This window comes from Anopheles ziemanni, chromosome 2, assembly GCF_943734765.1.
Source record: "Anopheles ziemanni chromosome 2, idAnoZiCoDA_A2_x.2, whole genome shotgun sequence".
In the NCBI taxonomy this organism is placed as follows: domain Eukaryota; kingdom Metazoa; phylum Arthropoda; class Insecta; order Diptera; family Culicidae; genus Anopheles; species Anopheles ziemanni.
In genome coordinates, this window is record NC_080705.1 from 40695993 (window position 1) to 40715254 (window position 19262).

Below are 19262 nucleotides of genomic sequence, written 5' to 3' on the forward strand. Positions count from 1 at the left end.
GTGGTTCCTTTCCGCGAGGCAGCGCAATCGTTCGGTCACACAAATGGAGGATGCCGTCCGGAACCGTTCAATCGAACCTGGGCTCCAAGCCGTGTGCCAAGTCACGTGATTGTGGACCTTAGGAGCGGTACCCCATTTGACCGCGCTGCGATTCCGAAACTGCCCGGAAACCACACGCCGTCGGTCGTACTTACGAGCTTCAGCCAAATGTTCGTCACGAGTAACTGATTTTTTTCGTCCTGCAAAAAAAAGGAAGAGGGAAGAAAGAAATGGTCAGAATCAGGGTGGTAGGGCGTGAACTTTTCGGGAAATATTCAATCAATGAAAAGTAAAATAATCATAACAAATCAGCTCGATGACAGTACAAGCTAAATTTAATTGATCATAGTTTTTCAAATAAAATTGTTATAAACGTTTTCACACAAACACATACGATCTTCTATATTACACTCGTCTACGAAGCAATGTACGAATGTGGTACTAGAATGAGATGTAACCAACAGATTGCCAATCGTTCGGCAATCTAAATATCTCACGAATCTTTCCTAACACGGTTGACTTTTCCTACACCCGCTGCCGATGGTCAATTGATTTTTCTATCCGAATGCACATGACGAGCATCGATAATTGCATCCCGCCAGGTTGTTTCCTAATGGAACTGTCCTGTTACGAGTTACTGCACCGCCGTCGGGTACAATCACTGCGCGGTGCATTGATGCCAATGGACGCAGAGTGGCATCAACCGAAGCCGGCGAAATTGAATGCGAACATCCCTTCCAAGAACCAGTCACCCGCATACCCTCAGGGGGGTCGATGCAACGTAACATAGATGTTAATTGAGCCGGAACTCGAATGCCAGTCCGTAGGAGGAATAGTGTATAATAGAGAGGTTTGCAGGTGGATGCACTATCTCGCCGGCTTGTCTTTCCTTATATTATTCCACAGCATGAAGCATCTCAAAAGGGAACTTCATTTATAAATTGTAAAAACCTTCCAAAATCGGAGTGCTTTTCAAATAAGTTTTTTTAAAGCACAACAAACAAAAGATACATGTTGAATAACTACTAAATTTAGGGAAAATTACTTAGAAATAAAACTATTTATTCAAAGTCTTTCCAATTTATCAGATCAGGACTTGGCAATTTCATTTCAAAAGTTGGACCTACATTCAGTAAGCTATTTGGTTTTGATCATTGAAGCAAGCTGATTTAGAATTTCATCCAAAGATATACACACTTTGAAAAGATATATAGGTTCCTCAGAATACTGATTAGGTTTTACAAATATGATCTTCCATGACACGGAGTTAAAACATATCGATAGCTTTAGTCCGGTGGTTTTCTCAGTTTCGATCGATTTGAGGCTGCCGGCCCGGAAGGTTTTTGTTTGCGTAATCAATTAAGCATCCTTTGCCATTTTGCACTCGTCCTTCGGGGTCACACAAAAACGACGACAGCTTCCTCGTTACTTCTTGCCAACCTGGAAGCCACCGTAAAAGAGACGAAAAAGTTGGGAAGAAACTGAACCCAGCGGTAGGTGCAGGATATTCCCGATGTTCCTTTCGTGCCACCGGTGAAAAGCCACCAGCCGGGAAGACGACCACGACAACTATTTGCATCTCAATTACAGCTCCCTTATCGCACCTTGAAGCCCTTCATCCGAACCGCTCTCTGCGTTTGAGAAGGAAGTTGTGGTTGGACAGCCAGCCTAACCTAACAATAATGCTACACCGTGGGCTGGACCGTGCGACATGGTGGAAATGCGTTCCTTCACCGCGCCATTTACGTGTGGGAGCGAGTTCTCACACCGAACGTTGCGGCCTCGCGATGAGCGCACAGATGAACGTTCGTGAGCGGTGAGCAAGAAAATCGTTTAGTTAAAAATGAACAAACGCAAGCGCACAACCCAGCACGGGACTGCGCCTCGGAGGAAGGAAACGGTTTTTTTTTACCCTCACCGAGCGTTTTCCACGTGCCTGGTCCTCGGTTGTGGGAAATCTTGCTTCCTTTCCACCCAACACGGGATGAGTTCCATCCGGACGAGCAAAGTACAAAGAAGAAGAATATACTAAACTTATCCTTACCGAACGGTACGAAAGGCGGCCACAAAAGGAGGGAGAAAACATCCGGAAAAGTAGCATCCGGAGAATCTGTTAGCGAAAAGTGGAGCAAATTCCCGCTTCGCTCGACCTCCAAAGTCCGTTTGTCGACCTTCCGCCAACGGTGTCACCGGGCGGTGCGTTGTAATAAAATTTCGAAGCAAATCCACTACCAAGCCCTTAAATGTGCATGTAAAATCACTTTCCTACACCACCCACTTCCGGCCCGTCGGTTACCGAACAACCCAATGCGGCCCGAGCGAAGCAGGTCAACCAGGTACCATTTTGGAAGGAAAATGCAAAAGCGGCAGAATGGATGTGATGAAAAAAAAAGTGAGAGAAACATATGTCCTTCCCATGTCTTTCTGTTTTGGTAAATCGAAGTGGACAATTTTTGCTCCAACGAAACTTTACCGATGAAAGCAACATTGTATTGGAAAACTCAATTCAAATGCTGAGCAATTGGCAACAAAAGAGAAATGCAATGAACACGTTGTACAAAACAAAGAATGCGTGTGAAGTTAAATAGTACATTTTTTAAAAAATCAATGAAATAAGTTAGTTAAACGTCCTGACACTATTTCTTTTCCCCCTTTTTTAACAGCTTTTATGAAAGAAACGCAGACAGTTAAAATCATTATAAACCCTACAGCATTAAATGTATCAGACCAAAGTTATGCCAAACAATTGGAAATAAAGTTGGATGTTGCAAAGAGATAATTTGATTTTTTTAACAAATGATGATAATTTGATTTAATAATTCACGCACTTCCAATTTGTTCCACACTGTTTTATGCCACATGCAAGGAATTACACTTGTATAATTTTTATTTGGAAACTAAAATCAGTATAAATCCACGCAATGCTCAAATACATAATATATAAACTACACATTGGCATAATCTTCTGGCGTTATAGTTAAATTACTAAATAAGCTTTAACTTCATGTTACAAGTTTAATATATACTTAGATAAGTGTACATTGTTGGCATAAAGTGTTAAGTTTCATCTATTAAGGGTATTTTTTCCAACGCTTTTAGTTCACGTTCGTAACGTTTCATTTGCACATCAATATCAAATCAACGTAGCTTTGACTGTTCCTTGTCAGACACTTGTCAAATAATATTATTGGACCATCTTACAATCTGCCGAACGCAAAAGTTACTTGACTATCGCTCTACTTCCTGCCCGAATACCTACGTCGACACTTTTCAATTCAGATTGGACCCGGTCGTGCTTAAGCCCGCGGAATGCCATAGAGTTGCCGCACACGTGAGAGCTATAAAAATATCGTTTTATTTACTTTTATCGCCGGCGCAGATTCTACAATGGCAGAAATGGTCCCGAGATTGGCGAAGGCCGCCTAGCAAGTGGACGTCATTTCGTGAAACGTTCCTGCTGCTTGCTCGCAGGTGGACGACAATTTTACGTCGTTCCCGTCGACATCCTCCGCCCATCCCCTGGCCGCGTTCACATTCGAAACAGTAGTGGGTGATAAAAATTCCTTCCGCGACGGCGTGTGCACTTTTAATGACCCGCGCCAAAGTCGGTCGTTCCACCGGTCGCCATCCATCCCGTGACACGGTAACGCTTACGTAACCATGACCGGAGAAGGAAAAACCCGGTCTGAAGGTAACGAGTAGATCAATGGTTTCGTTTTAACGAGCTTTAAAGCTAACTGCGGGCAGTTTGGCCTAATCGGCAGCAAACGAGAAAGTTGCGGGCCGCGCTCAACTGAGAGCCCAACGACCGACAGGGACCGAAGATTTTTCGGGAGCACTTTGCAGCGGAGCTGGAGGCGTCATCCGATCGGCCTGACCGTTCAACCGGAAGATAATCGAATGGAAGGTGTTTGGAAAAGTGGGAAAGAAAAGTCGCTTACCCCCCCACGGCTTATTCATTCGGTTGATCGATTTGCGGGTGGCAAAACGCTGTCGAACGCAAACAAAGGGGATGCGAGGGTAATGACATTGAACGTTAAAAATTATGCTGATATCCTCGACGGAACAGCTTAATCCTACCGAAAAAGATAAGTAAATCCGTTTATTCGGAGCCCACCCGGGAACGTTTGCGAATGTGCGGGATCGTTCAACATTATTTCCTGTGAAACCAAGTGAACAGTCACCGCAGAAGCAAATGGGCTGCAAACGCTCGATGATGGAAGATGAATGCTAACGTTACTGCGAACGAGATCGATGCGAAGAGCAGACGCGAATAAAACCTACTGGAAACAAATAGGGAAAAGTGAACGTTAACTTACCACGTCAATAATTTGCATTAGCGTTAAACCAAAACTCAACTGAAGAGGATCCGATTCGTTCACCACCGGACGCTCCAGGATGTTGTACTGGTCGAGCAGGTCGTGCAGCAGCCTCTTCTCGTACCTGCCAGCCATGCACACTGTTGGGGGAAGAAAAGAAAGCATAAATGTTTCTTTAATATTTATTTCATACTAGATGACGAATACAAGTTTGTGTCCAAATCAAGTTAATTTTTAAACTCTATTTAATAATTATGAAATTGTTCCTTAGCTGTCAAAATTGTAACCATTTCAAATCATGCTTATGGGCATTCTTAATTATATTAAAATAAACTGTAAATCAAATTCATAAGTGCTACAATTAAGTGGTTAGATAATGTGAGCAAGTGTTTTAATGAAATTTGTTGTATAACGCATCGTTTAATCGCCAACTTATTCATAAGTTTCGAATGAATACGATTAAAAATGATAAAAAACTGAGTGATAAAAAACTGGGATAGTTTATTATAATGAATCAGCATCATTATCATCTCATCTAAGATTCGTAGAAAGCAAATTATTGCACTTCTATCAGCAAATTATTGCTAGTGATTTGTTGAACAACAATCCTAATTCATGATATTTACTTTTATTTCAATGGTACAATTGTTTTTTTTTTTGTTATATCATAATCAATTTTCCTTCTTAAATGTGTACTTTTCCGTAGGAAGATATTTCTCTTACAATTTTTATTTTATTTCGTTGCAAACATCTTTGAGTTTAGTATGATATACCTCTTTCATTGTAGAAAAACTGTTCTGCTCTTCCCGATTTGCAATAATGACATGTTACGGTGGAAATGAACATGTTTTGTTCCCGGGAGACTTTGTTCAATCTTACCATCGTTCGAATGCGACCAAGGCTTACTTGGGGACCGCAAAGGGGAATAAAAACTACATGGTTTATTAGACCGACTGGAAGCAGTGAGACAATTGAATTTGTGTCCCACAAAAACAAAGAGCTTCTTTACGCTCGCATTAAACCGTTGCAGGTCCTCTGGTCCGCAGTACTAATGGAAACACACCGAAACCTGGCTTACGCATCGAGGAATGGGGGTTCCGTTTCTAACTCAGCACATACGATAATCGAGTGTAACGTGTTCATAATAAACCCTACCTCAAGCCACCGGCGTATGGTAAAACGTGCCGGGCGTCATGTATTCGCCGTGTGCAGTAAGACAATGGGAGAGGAAAATACCATCTTCAGCGGGAAAAAGATGCTTCGGTCGCGCCTATACGCTCGTGGTGGCTCTGCGGACTAGGAAAGGTCGCACGGTTCAATTTTCCACGGGATTACCTTTTTGACACGGGGCCAACAGGGGACATCCGCCCGGTCCGCAATCGGGTAAAAACGCGTCATCCACTCCGATGAACTCGAGTCGTAAAGTTTCGGATTTAACTGGGAACCGAATGCGTTGGTTAGGAATTGGTGACCGAAGCGTCGTTTCCGTTCGTTCGAACGTGCGGCTCCCATTGCTGGATGCGTGTGGGTCAGTACGTGGTCTCACCACTGTCTCCACTACCTTGGCCCTTTGCAGCACATCGAGTGAGAAAGCTGAATTAATGACGCTACCCACCAGATGGTATTTTCAATTTGAAAAATTAACTGGAATCCCCCTAAGGCCAGCCAGTAAAGCTTAATTGAGAGTATCTTTTTACGAATTAACTCTTGAGTACAAGCGATGTTAAAACAGTATAACCATCCATTTGCATCAACACGTTTAGTGTTGAGTATATGTTTCTTCACACCATTTGATAAAAAAAAAAATTAAAGGTCTGATACTATTTTAACATTAGAATGATTTTTTCCCGTTGATTTTCGCGACTGATTGTTAATTGTTTAACAATTACAACCTATCAAAGATGATACATTTTTATACAGTTCGCGTAGATATTTATAATTTTATTTACCATGCTCTCATTGAAAAGGGAAATTGTTTCATGCACGAGAATTCATCTAACTATTTGTTTCTGCTCTATACTACAATATCAATCAGTTTAAACTTATGTTTGTACGAAAAATTTACAGGGTGAATGACAAATTTTTATAGCTAATTTGAAAAATTGATCCCCATCTTTGTGCCACAATATTCAGATAAATTGAATAGAACAGAAAAGGTTATTCTTTTCGGTATCAGAAAAAAAATACCTTGGGTTTATTAAAAGCAACAATATCGAACTAAACGAGCAAACGGTATGAAACCGCCATTTTTGATAAAGCTATGTTATTTTTATATTGTACTTAAGTAATGTTCTTAAAGCGGGTTATCTCCTATGTTAGATTTACTTGCTTATAAAACTTTGTTTTTTACACCGTTCGGATTCAATAAGTATCACAATAAGTATTACGATTGCTTAACAAAAATTAGCAATACATTTTCAAAATAAAAGTTTTGCAAATTTTTCAGTAGTATTTATCTGTTTCGTACTAACAAATTGGATTTGTTATGTTTACATTGGCACTTAAGCCAACATTTATTATATTAACTCAGATATTTGTTGAACAAGAGCTTTCTCCCTTGTGCGTCATACAATCATTATTTTGTATTGTAAAAACTGTATAAATTATAAATATTATTGGCAATAATTGATGTAATTAGTTTTCTAGTTTTAATGGTAACCGATGAGGTATGTTTATGTTGTGTACTGCATAACTGATTACAATAAGTTACACAATGTGTAAGGATCTTGTAAGGTGTAGATTTTACTTCTGGCCATTCTGCTTACAGTCAATTTTTAATGAAATAACGACAGGTTCATTATTGTACGTTCGCCAGTATTTCAAGTATTTAACGAATTTCAACGATTTACGGAAAGTTTTGTCACAAATGGAAGATCCATAAAAAGCAGGGAAAAGGTTTCAGTTACGGCAACAGCACTGTCAGTACTGCGCGAAAAGACTTGGAGAAAATCCGGTTACAAAAGAGAGACAAAATAACTCATAATTCGTCATCCAAACCACTTCGTCCGATGGCCTCAGCAAAGCCCGCCCTGTGGTCATCGCAACCCGTGCGGAAAGAAGTAGGTAATTCGGCAATTCCGACTCATAAAAGGGACCGAGGTTTATGAATTTTTTTGGTCCTTGGTTTCTCTAGTGTGCGGAAGTTGGAAGGCCCGGGGCTGACGGGAAAGCATTTGTGGCCGGAAACTCCTGCCCAAGCATCAGCATCGTGTTCGGTTTGGGACATCGGCGTTTCGGCAGGCTATCGGATCAAGATTGGCCAATCGCTTGGCCAACAGCACCCGGGGTTCATTTTGTGGCCCCTTGTTGACGACTGTCCACCGGTACGTGTCTCCACGTTGATGGCACATCGAAAGCGTGTGAGTAAACTCGTTGTTCAGTTTGCTTCGGATTGCCATTTTTTCTACTTCGTTTGTTATGTGCTCTCTTTGGGATTAGGCTCCACGAAGGAGGGGGTGGAAGAATTTTCCCGGATGCGTGCTCTTCCTGTTTTATTTCTCCCAGAAGTACTCCGGGTGGGCTCAAAGCTGGACCCCCGGGAGAGTGAAAAAGGAAACAAATTCAAGAACACGGTTGCCTTTTCGTTCGTTTACTTCTCGGAATAAATAAATGTGAATGAGAAGTGACCCACCTACTCTTTGAAACGTGACCAGCTGCCGGAATGGAGACGATGGATTACGGAAGCACGGATGCAAGAAATATCCTAGTTCACGAACGGATATTACGATCGGAAATGGTGGGTCAATAATTGAAAGTTTTCTTTACCGCAAGAAACATAATTAAATGACATCCTGCCACTGAAAAGGGGCTGGTAATGAAGCTAAACCGTGCGGGTTTAATGTGTTGGTGTGTCATGGTTAATTATTTTTCCTAACGACAAGCTTCTGATGTGAATCAATCGCTTTCCGTCCAATTACTTTTTCCTTCCGAAAAAAAAACACATTCCCAGGTTTGTAATTACCCAACAACTGCCCGGTAACGCCATATTAACACCTGGATTATTCCGTTCCGTCTTCAGGGCATTCGAGGTTCGCGGGCTTGCGTTGGCGTGGAATACCAACCCCGCCCGCCACCCCGAACAAGACCACGCCGTGGAAACAAGCGTAACTTTTTTGTTGCTTCACATTGGAATGTGTTTCCATTCCATTGCGACGGGGTGAGGTCATTAAACTAATGATCCCATCATACACGCTACCGTTTCCGGATGTGTAGGATGTTTGTGGGAAAATAGTTCTAGGGAGAAGAAAGATAGAAAAAAACACCTCAAACCTATCACACACTCGTTCGAAGGGTTGCTCAAAACTTGACTCGAATTTAAGATGCACTCGCGAAAAAAAAATCGTTAGTTCCCTTTTTCTACGGATGATCCCCGCGAACTGCACATGGGATGAATTTTTATCATTTTCCTTACTTCCCTTTTCGTTCGCTCGTTCTCTTTTTTTGAAGTAATTTACCACCGAAGAAGCCGATGCACTTCCGGAATGGTGAGGGAAGGGAAGGAACCGTATTTCATCTCGTTACCCCAAACCCGGAAGTACGCCATTGGAACGGAACCAGTCGGCCGGGTTCGTTCCAACCGACCGGGGTCCGCTTCATCTGTTCCATTTTCCCTTTGTGACGCTGATTTGCTGGCTTCTTCATATTTACGTTCCCCATTTCTTTTTCAACATAATTCCGCAACGGTAGATCGAGATTGAAAAAAATCCTCTTTATGAAACTGAGAACCATTGCTGTCATCTTTTCGTCCCCCGCTTTTCCAACCCTTTTCCTTGCATCTGTTTGATTCCATTTACCATATTTTTTGTTGCTCACTGTGACTCAGACACAACGAAAACGGCGCAGAAAATCGCCTCCAGGCTGCAATGGGAGAAAAACGTTGAAGCAGCTAAAGGGGAAAGGGGATTGGAAAAAGCGGAAAGAGGGGGGAGAGAATGTCCCAATGGGGCACGCTCTCTTTTCCCCCTGCTCGTCGGCTCGTCTTAACCAACAGCTGCTGATTTTCCAACCACCCGGAATGTTCCAGAGGCGTCGGGTTTGTTTTACTCTCCCCCCACCGTTTTCTGGAACTCCATTTCCCGCGCCCTCAGGCTGGGAAAATGGGAAAAAGGTCGAAGGTAGCGGAAGGCGGTGCAAAAACGCACCGCCGTGAAGTATTCATCATCAGCATGCAAGGTGAGCTTGCGGCCGGGGTTTGGAAGAAAAGCTACCTTGTCTTGCTGCTCTGGAGGAGGAGAGTGGGTTGTGGGAAGATTTCAGCAGCGGCGGAGAGGCTGTTATTTTTCTATCATACTTTATTTACTCAAAAAGGTTTTTCTCACAACTTGGCCCGTTGCTTCCCCGTTCCATCCGAACGCCCGCTGCGTTTTATCGTGGCTGCACGAGTTTCCGCTGGAATTGGGAACGGAATTCGCAGCGCAAAGCGAGTGGAGAATCCTTCCCACACTAATTCCGCTCCCTGCTGGCGTTTCCATCCTCTCCTCTTGCCTCTCCAGCCACCTCGTCGCCTTCACAACCACCTTATTCGACTGAAGGTGGCTGTCATCGTGCTCTCGTGCTCTGCCATGTCCTTGTCGTCGTCGTCGTCGTCGTCGTCGAAAGCAATTCAGGAGCCTCGCCATTCGCCCTTCCACCATGCTGATTACGCAGCACGACTGCTGGAGGAAAATGGTGAATTCAAAGTACCCTTCAAAACCGAACTCAACCTCTCCACCCTCCCGCGGCAACCCGCAAGCTTCTCGAACTTCTCCGGCAAGCAATTGTTGGCGGGCGGAAGTTCTTAATTTTGTGTCACCGCTTCCGGGAGCTAAATCGATCAGGGAATGCTTTTCTTTCTTGAAGGTTTTTTTCCCTCTTCTCAGAACTTCCTACGCCAACTGCAGGGTTTTTGGTGTATTCCTTTTCTCCCATTTATCGCTCGATTTCTCTCACTACCTTAGCTTCACTAGAAATATGCTACTCTATCCCGAGAGGAACTGAACGTATAACATTCTTTTTTGCAAAAATATTTCAATTTCAAAAACTTTTTACTATGATTGTCTGAATGCGCGATATAAAACATCAAATAAGACTAGTTTAATTTTAATCAGGCGTATGATAAATTGAAATAAATATTGTTGGTGTGTGTTTGGTCTTTTAACGTCATTACATGGATGGTTTAGGACGAAAACAATTTTATTACTATTTGTAAAAAATTACTATTTGTAAAATGTTTGTTTCTACAAAATTTTCATCATAATCAATTGCTTTTAAATAATGAATTTTTACTGTAATCAATTTTACAACATTTTGCCAAATTAATTGGCAAATATTATACTATCGCACGCTCTTCAATGCTGAAATACTAGGTAGATTAACTAAACTCGTCTAAGAAAATGTTTTACTATGCTCAGCGTGTCCATTTCTCTTTTATTTTGGTAAATTGATTTAACTAGAAAATTAAATCAACACAACAATGCCACTAGAATTGGTTTTACATTACCCATAGCTTAACAAAGTGGGTTGAAAGTTCAAATACGAGATTAAATTAAATACACCATTATAAATAGATAAAACAAAAGACACCTAGAGCTAACTTGTTGAATAAAAAACACATTCACTTGCTAACTGAAAGTGGTATTGGTCGAACATCACTTTCATTTCATTATTTCAATATTACTAATATTTAAGAACAATCTGTTATCTTATCTTTTGATGCGTAAGAAACAGCATATGACTCATAGCTGAGTACTAATTTAGAAATTATGTAGTTTTAAAATAATACAATGGTGTAGCTCTTCCGGTTGTAAGGTTAACAGAAATGGAAAACAACGGAAACCACTAAATGGTAAGCAACCACCAAATCACACAACAACTGCTCTAGCTTCACCGCCTTCACCTAACTCCATTAAAAAGTAGCAATGTCAGACCACTAATTTGTTGTTCTGCGCTCATTTTCTCCACCTTGAAGAGCCTCCGAGATGAGGTGGGGCGTTTGTCTGAACAGGCAAAAATGCTTCATTTCTGCATTTCCTTGCAATGTAGTAACGAACCCGCCAGCAAACCGGAAGCCCATCAGAAGCAGCACCAGGAGGGCACTCGGTCGTGTTTTTATTTGTTTCCTTGTCAAATAACACCCCTACCGTTCTCAAACACCTGCCTCGCCTGGCCATGCCCTCAACGAACGACCGACCAACCGCTTGCTGGAGCACGGACGTTCCGGAAGGCCTCAGCATCGGGACCCGGGCATACCGAGGATGCTTGTACCTGTACCCGGCGTGTAATGAAACCTGTCTTCATTGCACTGCCTCCATCCAGCGTCCCGTCTTCCTCGCCGAGCAGTGTCGTTCGTCCTGGCGAAAGATAAACACGGCCCATCATAGATAATGGAAAAGGTTCGCCCTGCTTTGGGCCCCTTCAGGGCCTGTTGCAGGTGAAACGGTGGAAACATGTGCATTATTAAATACAGCTCGTCTCGTGCCCGGGAATCACGGGCCCAAGCCACGGGCTGGTGGAAAGGACGGGGCACACCCACGTCCGGAACCAATTCGAACCATCGTACTCTGTCCCACTTTCGGTGCTGTTACTGCCCTTTTTTTCTGCACCGTCGCGTTCCCCGGAGCAGCTGAAACTCTGTCCAACTCCATTTTAACTTTCGGTTCACTCCAAAACGTTCGGCGGGAAGGATTCGAAGGTATTCCTAGCGGACTATAAACTGTATCCGATGCCCGGGGCAGAGTCTACCAATATGGGCGAGTTGTAATACATGCAGAAAGTCAGGAATTATTTCAAAAGAAGACTCCCTGAGAAATCCGAGTTGCTGATTGATGAAAGTATGTGCTTCTACAAAAAATATTGTGATGTTAAAGGTTCTTTTTAAAAAGTTTTTGAAAAAATTATCCTTGAATCAAAACAGAACAAAATCTTAGTATTAACAAATATGTTTTGTTGCTAATTTCGCGGATGACAGTAGCAATCAACAACACCAGCCTTTTACGAGTACACTAGAATAGTAATGAATTTTTGTCGATGTAGGTTAAAGTAATTAAAAAATGTATCCTTTGTGAAGCCTAGTTTGAGATTGGTTTTCGAAAACCATCGGGTTTATACATTGTATGACCAAATTTTGTTAAAAACGATTGTACTAAAAATGTACTAAAACTGCAGTCAAAGTGTTAAACTTTTATGGTATTATGATATTCACTTCTTGGATCAAGTTTTTTCCACAAGCTTTAAATGTTTAATTCGTACCGTGGCCAAATAAATTGAAGAAAATGTTGAGTGAGTGCTGTCAAATAATAGTGTTTAATAGCAGGAAGTGACTAAATTCTGAAAAATGACTCTAAACAACTGATTGAAGAAGTGGTAAAATGAAGTTTGCATAAGTAGAAGAATTCGGATTTGGGTGTATCAGTTATTCTGAGGGGCTTTTATTTTCTGTATGGTAACTTCCGGCAAGAATATAAATATCTTATGCTATCAATTGATATAAAAAAAGTGTATTATCCTGAAGCAGGACTCTAGAGCAAGGTGGTATATTTGGCCAAAAAACTCCCGTAGATGTTATTATAGTACGAAGCATCTCCAGTCTGCTTTTGCTTCGTTGTGAACGTCGTGAAACCGAGCAGAAAAGCAAATCTGTGTGTCATTGGGGGAGACCCAATGTTTATAGGGTACTTCTCGTCAACTTCAGGCACGAATCCGTGCCGAGCGTCACACATGACTTGCCACTCCTGGATGCCTGGGGATAGTTCCCCAAAAAAGAGTCGCTTTTGAGGATTTGCGTTACGTCACGCCGCTCACAGAAGTATTTCGGTCACGGTTGGTCGGGTTGCCGTTGCCACGCCACCACCACCACCACAACCACAGGACCACGTTCTGGCAATGATTGATTGATGTCATTAATTTTAATACAAGTCTAAACTGCACAAGTTAAACACACACACAAAGACACTCACCCACAAGCTCGGAAAACGAGCCGCACATGGGTTCCGTGCTTTGTATCGGTCGGCTGAGCTGCTGGGAAAATTGCTGGACGTTATGCAACCGACGATCGATGGCTGGGAATGTGCCCTTCCTTCCCGAGCTCGTTCTGCATGTGGTAGCAAAGGGCAGCATCTACTCTACGGCCGATAGGCTGTGGAAGGTTTCTTGGGCACCCTTTAAAAGGAATTTGAGCATCATCAACTCGTTCTCGTTGCTCGAGAGAAAGAGAGGGCAGGACCGAGAAGCGGTGTACTGTTTCATTTCGTTATTAAACACCCAAAGGTCACTGGATCCGAGCGCGTTTCTTCGGATGCTGCAAGATGCCAGCAAAACCTTCTCAAAATCGCATTCTGCTCGAATGCGAACGAACCATAACGCACGCTGTGCTATTCATTTGTGTGCAGGGGGTAAAATAAATCGACATGAAATCCAATTGAATGTTTCACATTTATTGGTTATTGCTTTCGATTGCAGACGCTTCAATCAGGCCGCTTTATCGCTGCCAGACGCCGACGGTACAGCATTAATCATACCACCAGAAACCACCATAAATCAGACGGGAGCGCAAGTTCGAGCCAGCGAATAGTTTCGGCAATGCTATTTGTATATGTTTACAAGCGACGATGTAGTTGCGAAGATATGTTCGCAACAGACATGATCCTTTTGGTCGCACTCCTGGAAGTTCTCGATAGCTCAAAAGCAAAACATTGGTGATGGAAAATTATTATTCAATTAATAAAATCCTACTAGCAACTTTGTTAGATAGCTTAATAGTTATGGAAAAGCATTCAATAGAACATATCAAATGAACTAATTTAGAACAAACTAAAACAATTGTAGAGTGAGGCAAATTGTAAATGGATTTTTATCAAAGGTTTTAAGTAGCTCGATTGAAACCCTTGCGCTTAAGGAAAAGGTAAAATCGTTTGAAGTTCATGTAACACAATAAACTTTTTCACATTTCTATCCACTACAGAAACAAACTAGATTACGGCCTGGCCGTCCAAATATACACTGGGCCCAAAGTTAATCCGGACGCTCAAAAAATGAGCATGCGTCCGACTTTGTGGTCGATTTTAGAGTACTTAGAATTGATAACAATGATTTTTGTTCATTGCATCTTCTTGGTGCACCTTCCTACGAAGTACTTGCAAAAAGAACGGTGAAAAAAATCGTACCAAAGCGGCGCAATAAACAATAGAGTGGAAAAAGTCAGAATTTTGACGGCCAATCGCAAAGTCGGACAGTTATATTTCATCGTATTTTTGTTAGCTAAAGTGGTGTGTAAGTTAGTTTCGACACTTGATATTTGTTATTATCGATGCAGACGACTCTTGGGCATCGTTAGAAGCACTCGGATGATTCGATTTATTATATTATTGAAGTTTATATTGAAACTAGTTTTTTGGAGGCCAGGTACCTGGCCCGTCGGTAACTCCTGGATCCCCTTTCGCCCCATGGAAGGTTTCATGTCGTCCGCGTTACATTTTCTAGTTCTTTCTGTAGAAGGTCTTTTGTGTCAAATGGCGGTTAAAATTAAAATACAAATTCGAATTGCTGAATCAAAAATTAAATGCGAAACATTTTGGTCCTCTTCCTGTTCGACCAGTGCCTGATTTTGGCGCACAGGAGTGTTGCTTTAACTGAAGCCCCTATCCACATAAATGAAAAAGCACTGATTTATCACCGATTCCTAATGAAATCACGTTTACCAAACCATTCGGGTAATTCAGCAGGAGGTTCTTCATTGCCAAGCCGAGTTCCAACACATTGCAACTCTACTTTTTAAAGTGCCGGGTTTTTAACTCCTGCTACGCATGATAATCCACATGATTGCGATGCGATTGCCACATTGTATCGGTCATTGAATAAAACCCTCTCCGAAAAGGGAGACAAAAATTGAGAGAAGTAAAGAGCTCCCATTGATGACTCGGTACCTGCGCTAACAGAAAAACGAATACGTCCGGTGTACAACCGTGTCTCTCCGTACTATCGTGCAGGATCCTTCTGGATATGTGAAAATTCGTCAAAGGCGCAGCATCAGCTCGAAGGCCGGAACCCTGTGCCGCATGCTATCCCCCATCTTCTGTGTTTCTCGGAAGGATGTATCTCCCTTATCCCGCCTTGTTCGTTTTACGGATGCATGTAGATGCGCGTTCCAATAAACTGACCACGTTGCCCCCAAATTCCTAATGCGCACTTCTCTTTCTCTCTCTCGCACACCTCCCCCCTCTCACTCTCTCTCTCTCTCTCTATCTCACACGCTCCCCCCCCCCTTTTGATCTCTCTATCTTTTTCTCTCTTTCTCTCTCTCTCTCTCTCTCTCTCTCTCTCTCTCTCTCTCTCTCTCTCCTTCTCCAATACTCCCTCAAAACTCACAACAATACCATCAGCAGTGTTACGTCAAGTCATGAAATGTCATTTTACTTTGGACGACTTCACTTTCCAATATATACACCTTGTCTCCAGCCCCCGTCAAAGGTGTTACAATTTTTGCTTCAAGATGTCAAAATTATGACGAAAAATTCAGTCACCTTGCAATGCTGTCTCTCTTCGAATCTAACAATCTTTATAGCTTATGCATTCCATTTCTCGAAAATCCATGGTAATATTCCATTATCTCTATTTGATATGCTGTGTACACCTTGGGTTTTCACAAAATTTGTTTCAGCTGCTCATTATATTTACATCAAATAGAAAGAAAAACCGATAGTGATCGTGTTTCTGCTGATTGTTTTTCGCATGAACATTTTTTTACGGAACGTATCCTATCTTTTTGAAAACAAAAAACGTACTTTCACAAAGATACCTTACAACTCTATACACACCTTGGGCCCACTAATGGATAACCAAATTACTGATGTTATCATAAAGTGCCCATGAAAACCATGTTTCTACAGTTTATAGTTTGCAACACTAAAAATCCTGACATTTTTAGAACACATTGATCACGAAAACAATTGATTTTATAATAGAGTTACCTTGAACCATTATATATACCTTGTGCCTTGCCTGAAATTGATATTTGCATCAAATAACCAAGGTTGGGACAGCTGACGTATCTATTTTTCGATGATAAAAGAATCACCATATGACCGATGAACAAAAATAAAGCAAACAGTTTTATTAAGCACTAAAGGTGCAATAAAAGCATTTTTTATCTATTTTGATAACAAAACATGTTGATTTTAAAATTAGGTTACCTTGCAACGATCTACATACCTTGGCCCTGTCAGTGTCTTGAAAAAATATCACTTTGATGAAACTGGCTTACATTACCCTACCTTTACAAAGGAAATCAAAGCAAGCTGTCAATGCAGCTCTAAAGCAACCCGTAGACGTTGCGAACTTGTACGCGCGAACAATTTGACAACCATGCATTGCCTATGTAAAGGAAAGGAAAGGAAGATATAAGAGGAAATCTTCCTTTCCTTTCCTTTACATAGGCAATGCCAGGTTGTCAAATTGTTCGCGCGTACAAGTTCGCAACGTCTACGGGTTGCTTAACTTGTTCATCCGTGCGTGAGGAGGTTTTGTTTACAAAAGTTTTTTCTAAAATACATTAAAACTTGTGCTTAAGTGAAGATGAAAACTTTATCGTTCAAGACACAGAGGTTTTGTGTTATGCTGTAGTGATTTTGCTCTCGATGTTTTGCTGAAAACGATTCAGATAGAGAGTGTTTCCATCGCATGTTTGGTTTGAGCTGTGGCGGGCGCGACGGTCGAAAAACGCATGGTCGAAAAAACGCGTCAAACGAAAAAAAACGCTAAGTAACGCTCAAAACTATTTTAAGTATAAGGATTGCATACATTCAGTTTAAACGTCCACAAGAGGTGTAGCCACGATCGAAAACATGGCGGCCGGGGCCTCATTTACTCTTTTACCCACTCTCTTATTATTAAGGAACCTTCAACAACTCGGACAGTTTTGGTTAAACCCTTTCCCTCGAACGCGCCATATGTGTCGCCATCTATCTGAGAAAAAATTGCGAATTTTTGTGTCAACTGTAAACAGGACTTTCACAAAATATCATGATTGTTTAACTTTAACTATCTTTTCGATGTAGAATGATATAATTTGTTCCTAAAATCATTTTATTTATCGACATCAGTTCTAGCAACAGAATCGTAGTTTTAAATTTTTCTCCGATATTAATGATTTATTTCCCGGGGTTCTGGCATGCAGCCCATCCCAGTGTAAATAGTTCCAAATAGTTAGAGCACTTAACAAACACTTTTAGTAAAGTTTCTTTTCGATCTACGGCAGTTGATGAAAGAGTTGGCAGTTGAATCGATTGGTTCTTCCTCCCCTTTCCCGAATTGTGTGCTGCAAAGAGCAGTTCTTTGGTGATTTTACAATACTTTTTGAAGTTTTATACTTTTTAATGTTGTCTGAATCTGTTAGTTTGCTCATGTAAGTCTAATTTCATATGTTTTGAAATCTTTTTCCATCGTTATGATGGATAAATGATGATGTTTCGTTCCAACCAAGTAGTGTGACGTATATTTCAATATAAACTTCAATAATATAATAAATCGAATCATCCGAGTGCTTCTAACGATGCCCAAGAGTCGTCTGCATCGATAATAACAAATATCAAGTGTCGAAACTAACTTACACACCACTTTAGCTAACAAAAATACGATGAAATATAACTGTCCGACTTTGCGATTGGCCGTCAAAATTCTGACTTTTTCCACTCTATTGTTTATTGCGCCGCTTTGGTACGATTTTTTTCACCGTTCTTTTTGCAAGTACTTCGTAGGAAGGTGCACCAAGAAGATGCAATGAACAAAAATCATTGTTATCAATTCTAAGTACTCTAAAATCGACCACAAAGTCGGACGCATGCTCATTTTTTGAGCGTCCGGATTAACTTTGGGCCCAGTGTATATAAAAAAAAAAGAAACAAACTAGATTATTGTTATGTTGTTCTATGTATAATCGGATTCGATTGATTGATCAAATAATCAATATTTACAACACGTGTTGATAGTACCATTGTTCATCTTATTTCATATTTATCTGCCATGAATCAGCTACTTCTTTGCTTAATCAAAACTACGTTGATATTACATTTACGGGGCATGACACCAAAGAAGAAGAAAACGATTTTACATTTGCTTAGATATTTGAGTAAACATTTTTCATAAAGGAATTTGTATATTTTATTTTTATAATTTTTTACGAGCACCTTTGTAAAGTTCTCGCTAATGGTTTATTTTATAATAGTTGGTCTATTCTGAATCTTTAAAATTATTCAAAAATGTAATCAAGCATGTAACTCAAAATGAATAACTTTTCTGCAACAAAAATCGTACCGGATTGTTCCCAAAGCTTTGATCATATTTGAGATAAGATTCCGATTTAACTATTTGAGTAAATTTGCACATTTTGTGTGTGTGTTTAACATGTTTTGTGTAACCGAACACTATTATAAAATTAAAAATATCCGAAATGAAAAACAGATACGGTGGACTATTGTTTTAAAATCAAAATTGATACATCCTAAGAAAACGCTTTCAATAGATAAACTCTGCTGAAGTACACTTGAAGATAATAGATTTATGAAACATACCTCGAAAAGTTCCCGCAGCAATCAATTAGTTACTGGTCAATTGGTTTAAAACCAACTATTGCTTTTACGAGCTGGAAATCGGGACTATGCAATGGTCAAATTACCCATTAATTTGAGTAACGCTACCAAGCCAGCCGTTAGTATATCTCTGTGCGCAATCATGTTTCAATTGTTACCTACCACCCTCCGGGGAGGGAGTGCAATCTTACTCGTTTAACTTTATCATCTCTCCTGCAGTAGGTGCCCGTTTCTCCTCCCGGTGTGTAGTTGAAATCCGAGTCTACCAGATCCTTGGTGGCCCATAAAACCACTTCACCGTAGCGCTTACCTCCGAACGCGGAACACGGCACACCCTCGTACACTC

The 19262-nt window shown here is 41.1% G+C and overlaps 1 protein-coding gene across 1 annotated transcript in view; it reads right to left on the reverse strand.

The window, feature by feature from the left end:
- Positions 1–19262, reverse strand: part of LOC131282611 (neuronal acetylcholine receptor subunit alpha-7-like) — a 57774-nt gene that overhangs the window by 27763 nt on the left and 10749 nt on the right. The window contains exons 2-3 of the mRNA XM_058312117.1: positions 4359–4498; positions 195–239 (exon numbers count right to left, since the gene is read on the reverse strand). Coding sequence (XP_058168100.1) covers positions 195–239; positions 4359–4498 — 185 coding nt within the window. The remainder of the gene's footprint in view (positions 1–194; positions 240–4358; positions 4499–19262) is intronic.